Source organism: Nansenia antarctica (genome assembly GCF_963989245.1).
Source record: "Nansenia antarctica genome assembly, chromosome: 12".
NCBI classification, from domain to species: domain Eukaryota; kingdom Metazoa; phylum Chordata; class Actinopteri; order Argentiniformes; family Microstomatidae; genus Nansenia; species Nansenia antarctica.
The window spans coordinates 24,572,859-24,580,358 of record NC_137682.1 but is presented as its reverse complement, the minus strand read 5'-3'; the positions used below and the strand labels follow the sequence as shown (position 1 = coordinate 24,580,358).

The 7,500-nt window shown below is 49.0% G+C and overlaps 1 protein-coding gene across 1 annotated transcript in view; it reads left to right on the top strand.

The window, feature by feature from the left end:
* Positions 1-7,500, top strand: part of relt (RELT TNF receptor) — a gene marked incomplete at both ends in the record, with an annotated part of 16,151 nt that overhangs the window by 2,096 nt on the left and 6,555 nt on the right. Inside the window, 2 exons of the mRNA XM_080543662.1 lie at positions 57-109; positions 392-658. Coding sequence (XP_080399788.1) covers positions 57-109; positions 392-658 — 320 coding nt within the window. The remainder of the gene's footprint in view (positions 1-56; positions 110-391; positions 659-7,500) is intronic.

Sequence of the window (7,500 nt, the reverse complement as noted above, 5' to 3'; positions counted from 1 at the left end):
CTGTGTGTATACATGGATGTGTTGTTGTTTTGATATGAGTCTTTTTCTGTTTGCAGGTTCCACCCAACTACCAAGCGAAAACCCTCCACCCTGAATCCCTGTTTGAGGGGTATGTGTGTGTGTGTGTGTGTGTGTGTGTGTGTGTGTGTGTGTGTGTGTGTGTGTGCGTGTGCACGCGTGCGCGTGCGTGTCCATGTGTGAGATGTAACAGTGTGTTTCTACCACTGTGAATACTTTTGCTCGGCATTGTTGGAATATCTCTCCAGGTCGTTAGATGACTTTCCCTCTTTCTCCCTCGCTCTACTTCTCTCTCCTCCCTTTCCCCCTTACACCCTTCTATCTCAACTCTTCCTCCTCTCTCTCCACCTCCTCTCTCTCTCGCTGCCCCCAGGCCCCCCTGCTGGTCCTCCCCACAGCCGTACGGTCCGTACCGTGGGGAAGGGTCCGGCGAGCGGCGCGGGCGGTCCGGTCAACGGAACGGCGGTCCGTAGCGCGGAGGAGAAGAGTGCCGAGTACGCTGTGTTCGCTCTGGTGCCAATATTCTGTGTGATGGGACTACTAGGGATACTCATCTGCAACATCCTGAAAAAGAAAGGATACCGCTGCACGGCAGAGAAAGAGGGAGGGGACGAGGAGAACACCACGCCTCAGAAAGAGGGTGAGAGAGAGAGAACGAATACTCGCAGACGCACTTCACAGGAATATGGAATGTGTTTTATCTGGCCTTTTGACCTTTGACCTTGTCAGAGTGTGTCCGTGTATTCTGTTCCGAAGCGCGCTCTTTTTTTTTTTTTAAAGAGTTCCCACAGGCGCACCCACGGTATCATCACAGTTTGTGTGTGTGTGTGTGTGTGTGTGTGTGTGTGTGTGTGTGTGTGTGTGTGTGTGTGTCTGTGTCTGTGTCTGTGTCTGTGTGTGTCTGTGTGTGTGTGTGTGTGTGTGTGTGTGTGTGTGTGTGTGTCTGTGTGTGTGTGTGTGTGTGTGGCCGTTGTGTAAAGAGTTCCCATCACCGTACCCACTGTCTATGGGGCACACCCATGGTGTCACCTGACCCTATGGGAGGATTTGGAGGAAAATAGGAATTGTTGTTCTTCCCTCCTTTGTTGTGTGTGTGTAGAGGAGACTGGGACTCTGAGTCCAGAGGAGGAGGAGGAGCTGGTGGTGGTGGTATAGAGGAGGAGGAGGAGGAGGTGGGTGTAGAGGAGACGGGGTTTGACGTCCAGAGGAGGAGGAGGAGCTGGTGGTGGTGGTATAGAGGAGGAGGAGGAGGAGGAGGAGGTGGGTGTAGAGGAGACTGGGTTTGACGTCCAGAGGAGGAGGAGGAGCTGGTGGTGGTGGTATAGAGGAGGAGGAGGAGGAGGAGGTGGGTGTAGAGGAGACTGGGTTTGAAGTCCAGAGGAGGAGGAGGAGCTGGTGGTGGTGGTATAGAGGAGGAGGAGGAGGAGGTGTGTGTAGAGGAGACTGGGTTTGACGTCCAGAGGAGGAGGAGGAGGAGCTGGTGGTGGTGGTATAGAGGAGGAGGAGGAGGAGGTGGGTGTAGAGGAGACTGGGTTTGAAGTCCCGGCAGCGGCGTTTGGACAGCGGTGCCAGTGTGCACCAAGGCTTAGACTGGGTTTGACGTCCCGGCAGCGGCGTGTGGACAGCGGTGCCAGTGTGCACCAAGGCGTGTGGACAGCGGTGCCAGTGTGCACCAAGGCTTAGACTGGGTTTGAAGTCCCGGCAGCGGCGTGTGGACAGCGGTGCCAGTGTGCTGCACCAAGGCTTAGACTGGGTTTGACGTCCCGGCAGCGGCGTGTGGACAGCGGTGCCAGTGTGCTGCACCAAGGCTTAGACTGGGTTTGAAGTCCCGGCAGCGGCGTGTGGACAGCGGTGCCAGTGTGCACCAAGGCTTAGACTGGGTTTGACGTCCCGGCAGCGGCGTGTGGACAGCGGTGCCAGTGGGCACCAAGGCTTACTAGCGGCCAGCTGGTGCTGAATGACCGGCTGCTTCTAGTGAACAAGCCCTGTTTGAAGTTCCACATCTGGGCTTTCTAGTCCCGCCCTGTAGGATAGCTGTTGTTTATATTCTGCAGTTCATAAGGTAGTCAAATCAGAGACACTAGCAAAACATGTCTGTTAACTTAAGCAGTTTTTGGCAGTTTGGCCGTTTGGCGTTTGAAGCACCGATTAGGCAGTTATTTAATGAGGTAAGCACCGTGGTAGACTGGGAGGGACTGTGGCACACACTGGTACACATGGCGTAACATGCCCCACTGTGGAAAGGCTGTTGGTTGGTTATCATAGTGCTCAAATGGATGGAACTACACATAAGAACAACGTTTGTATGGCTTGCTCTCCATCAAAAACATTTGTTGGATGTTGATAAAAGGAGGAAAATGATACAATAGGATTATGTTATATATATATACAGTAATTCATAGGATATACTGTATATATATAACATATATCCTATTGTATCATTTTCCTCCTTGGAAAACAAAGGTTTTTGATGTGTATGTATATATATATATATGTTATGGTACATAATTAGGGTTAGGGTTAGGTGCTAGGGTGACTTGGTATACTGTATGCTTGGTACATGCTGGCATGTCTAACCCTAACCCTAACCCTAGTTTTCCCACATGTACCGTATTCCCACATGTACCGTAACATATATATATATATATATATATATGTTATATTTGGATATCGACAGGAGCATCCTATTTACCAGCACAAATATCTGGTTGGGGCTGGTTGGTCAATAGACTTTTGAGGGGGGTTGCTTGTCACATTGGATTGAAAAATGTTGAAATGCATAAAACATGGGAAAAAGTATGAATTATGACAACCAGACCTGGCCTCCCCTATAGTTATCACCTCTGTTTGGAGATGAGACATGTTATGTACATTCATACAGTATATGATATGTTTCTATGCTCTCCTGTTGCCAAGAGGACCAGGTTCTCAGCATGGGGGTGATATGTGATACCCCGGCTATTGTTCATGTGTATTGTCTTTTTCTTCCCCTCCATCAAAGAGGTAGAATTAGACAGGCCGGCTTGACTGGGAAAATAGCCTATCGTTATCTGTTCAACCCAGTCTTTAAACATGTTGAATGACATGTAAGCCCGGGCCTGTCCAGAGCTAACCAGCCTCCATGTGTGCCTAACGATCCAGCTGCCACTACAGCTGACCTGACCTTTCTGCACAGGCAACTCTTTAGGACACCTGTTCATGTGGCCCAATCTTAGCTCTGTCACACAGATCCACTTGGAACAGGACCCCCTCCCACATGATTTGGATTGGAATGTTTGTGGGGGGCTTGATTTTAGGCACACTTTTATGTTTTAATGAATGACGATCACATGAACACTGTGAGCTGTGATGGCGACGAGTATCAGTTAGTATCGGGTTACACTGTCCGTTTGTATTTGGGCTTGGATTCTTTAAAAGACTAATTCAGATGGTGTTCTCTCTCTGTCAGGTGTTATGTCACAGTGTTCTGAAACCTTAGCTGCCCCCTTCCCCAGAGAGAAACTCCCTCCCTCCATTCATGCATCCCTCCTCTCCTTTTCCCCTCCTACCCACACCGCCTCCCTCTCTTCGGGGAACCTGACGCTATCCATCCATCTCTCCTTTCCCAGATCAATTATTCAATCATGTCTCCTCTCCTCTTCTCTTCTTTTCTCTCCCTTCCCTCTCCTATACTCTCTTTTTCTCTCGTCTAGTCTCCTCTCCTTTCTTTTCCTCTACACAAGTGGCAGAAAACTGTAATGATCCTGTGCCACTGGCACACCTTGCCCCCTCCCTTCTCCCCCCCCCCCCCTTCACTTTCTCTCTGGTCTTTGGGGGCTAGGGTAGTATACAGAGTTGACATGGCTGCTGCAGTAGTGCAGAAAAGGGGCTGACAGGGTGGAGTTGGGGAAGAGGAGAAAGCAGGACAGAGACAGACAGTGTCAACTGAGGTCAACTGAGGTTGATGGTAAAACTACAGTACCAGACACTTGTGTCCAAACGTTTGACTGGTACTGTATGGTAGAGAAAGAGAGGAAGGGAAAGAGTAGATTAGATTAGATTAGAGTACTGAGACAACGAAATGTCGTTTAGCATCTAACCAGATCGTGCAAATAGTGACAAGTTGCAAAAGACATGATAGACAGTGATGGTGGTAGACAGTGCATGTTATTACAGTATAAGGTATTACAGCGAGGATAAATACATAAGCATGATATGTACAGAACAAGGGCAATAGGTCTTGAGGTATGTTACATACATGTAAGATGTATAATTAGAGACCAATCTAATAAATATGGTACGTACAAACAAGCAGTAGTGAAAAAGCTAAATTGAAGTCCTGAGTGAGCAGCCAGTAGAGCTATTGGGTGAGGGTACAACACTGATACTGGGAGTCAATGTTCCTCTTGTTGGGAGAAGGAGGGGGGGGGGTTGTTCAGCAGAGTGACATCTGTATGGAAGAAGCTGTTCTTGAGCCTGCTGGTGCGGGTTACTGAGGATCCTGTACCGCTTGTTGGAGGGTCGGAGGGCAAACAGACTGTGACTGGGGTGAGAGGTGTCTCCAATGATGCCTCGCGCCCTCCGCAGACACCGACTTTCCTGGAGGCCCTCGATGGCAGGGAGTTGGGCACAGGTGATGCGCTGGGCGGTTTTCAACACTTGCTTGCCAGGCCTAGAGCAGCTAAGAGTCAGTGGACACACACCCGTTGCAGGTCACCTTCCAGTCGGAGACAGAGCCGCCGCCGCATCACACTGGGATGCAGTTTGTCAGGACGCTAGAAGTTGACCGGAATCCTAGGAGACAGATGGGCTTTCTTCAGTCTCCTCAGGAAGTATAGTATGTACAGTCACGTATGCTGCGCCTTTTTGACCAGGGGTGGAGGAGTTGAGGGTCCAAGAGAGGTCTTCCGAGGTGGACATCCAGGAACTTGAAGTTGGAGACACGCTCCACCTCCATCCCACTGATAGATTGGGGGGGTGTAATATTTTTTCCTTTTATGGCGATAGAGACAGTAGAGATTTGACAGGAAGGAATGGTGAGAGAGAGAGAGAGAGAGAGAGAGAGAGAGAGAGAGAGAGAGAGAGAGAGAGAGAGAGAGAGAGAGAGAGAGAGAGAGAGAGAGAGAGAGAGAGAGAGAGAGAGAGAGAGAGAGAGAGAGAGAGAGAGAGAGAGAGAGAGATGACATGCAGGATATGTCCGCGGCCGTAATCGAACCAGGAACCCTGCTGTTACACGGTCGACCCTTGTGTGCGTTACGCCACCAAGCACCCCCCTCCTTGGTCTTCTTGATGTTGAGGGCCAGGTTGTTGTTGGCACACCACACCGCCAGGAGCTGCACCTCCTCCCAACATCGCTGTCACGTATCAGAACCTACCAACGTGTTGTCGCCTGCGAAAGTTGATGATGGTGTTAGAGCCTTGCACAGGCACGCAGTCGTGGGTGAAGAGGGAGAAGAGGAGAGGGCTCAGCACACAGCCCTGTGGGACACCGGTGTTCAGGGTCAGGATAAGAAGAGAAAGAGTGATATTGTCGAGGAACAGAAAAGGTAGAAGATGGCAGATAGCAGTAGTGCAGAGGGGTGGAATTGAAATTGATAATTTCCTGTTTGCTTTCCCCCCCCCTCCCCCCACCTCCCCCTCTCTCCATCAACATTACCACAGCTGGAAGTCATAACAGGAATACTCTCTCTCTCTCTCTCTCTTTCTCTCTCTCTCACATAAATGTTTATATGCTGTTTTCTGGCCGTGTGGACTAATCCTGGGCTGGGATAGAGACAAATCTCACTTTTCTTTTAACCTGTACTCTAGGGAAACACTCGTGAGGCTATACCTACGGCCTATACAAGGCTAGGCTAGGCTAGGCAGCAATTGGATGTTAGCATAGTGCATTGCATGTTAGCATGTATTGTATGTTAGCATGGTGACGCTAAAGAGGAGAGGTTCTGTATTTGTTAGCCATCAGTGCCTTTTCAATGGAAAAGTAAAAGAGGATATATGATGGTCAGAAGTTAGCCTACAGTTATCTCATTTAGAGTGGGGATCTTGGGAGCCGTGTACGTGTGAGGCAGCAGTTGCCTCTGGAATCAGTCTCACAGAGATAGCATTGTCCCCAGATACCAATTGTCACCGTGGAGACAGAGCGTGTGTGTGTGTGTGTGTGTGTGTGTGAGTGTGTGTGTGTGTGTGTGTGAGCATGTTTGTGTGCATGCCAGCATGTGGGCTTTCACAGCACTGATTGGAGCGTGCAGCTGACTGAGCTATTCGAGTGCCCCTCATCTGCCTGCCTCTGTTAAATATGGTATGGTGGCAGTCACCATGGTAACCTCTATTAACTGCTATCTGCACTCATACATGGGCCCTCAGTCTTATCAGATGAGAGGGGGGGTGGGGTGAGAACAAGCATAGTGCGAAGGCTTAGGCCCAATCCCGTTTCCCTTCCCTACCCCTACGGCTGGTTTTGGAGTGCCACTCACTTTGGAGCCGAGGCCTCTGTTCAGAGCCACAAGCCGTAGTGGTTGAAATCTTTCCCTATGAAATGGGACGACCCTTCAAGACTCTGATACGTCATCAGCAGTGTCATAGAAAAGCATTTACGCTCGCGATTCATTCACAATGAATCGCGAGCGATTCAATCGATCAAACAAGTCATCAAATTAAAAAGAACAGTGCTTTATTATCAGACCATGACAGAATAACGGTGTTCTGTTGGCTAGCAACCCGTGTTCATACCCTGCCAGTCTGCACTGATATAGGACAACAGTGCAACAACTTCGCGGCTGAACTTAAGTTAAGTTTCGGGCGTCATATGCCATCAAAGGGGGGGAAATACGACATGGAAATGTGTCAAAATGCATGACTATCATGCACAAATCAGCCTTAGAATATGTAACGCTAGATAGATAATGTTAGTAGACACGGAGCACAGTTTTGGTTTAATAAGTACCACAGCTATAGTGTCATATGCCATCAAAGGGGGGAAATGCAATCATGCACAGATCAGCCTTAAGACGTTAGATAGATAACGTTAGACACAGAGCGCAGATTTATTTTAGTTACGAAATCTGATGTGACAGGAACACTGGAGAAACAGCCGCTGTCCACGGCATTAGTCAGCTACATGATAAAACCCATCACTGCTATCATGAGTCTGGTGTCGCTCGCTGCTCACATCCAGTCTCCCGCTCACTGCTCTCCACACCCATCAATAATATTACATCATAACAACTGCTCGGATTAGATTGCGTGTTTTGGTTTATTAAGTGCCACAGCTATAGCGACGTTATGCCTTCAAAGTGGGAAAATGCGACATGGAAATAGGTCAAAACGCGTGACTATCATGCACAAATCAGCCTAATGTTAGATAGATAACTTTAAATTAAATATGTCTACCATCATCCGCTGTCAAACGTATTTCTATGGGGAGGCTGTGGTGATGGCATGATGTATTTCTATGGGAAGGCTGTGGTGATGGCATGATGTATTTCTATGGGGAGGCTGTGGTGA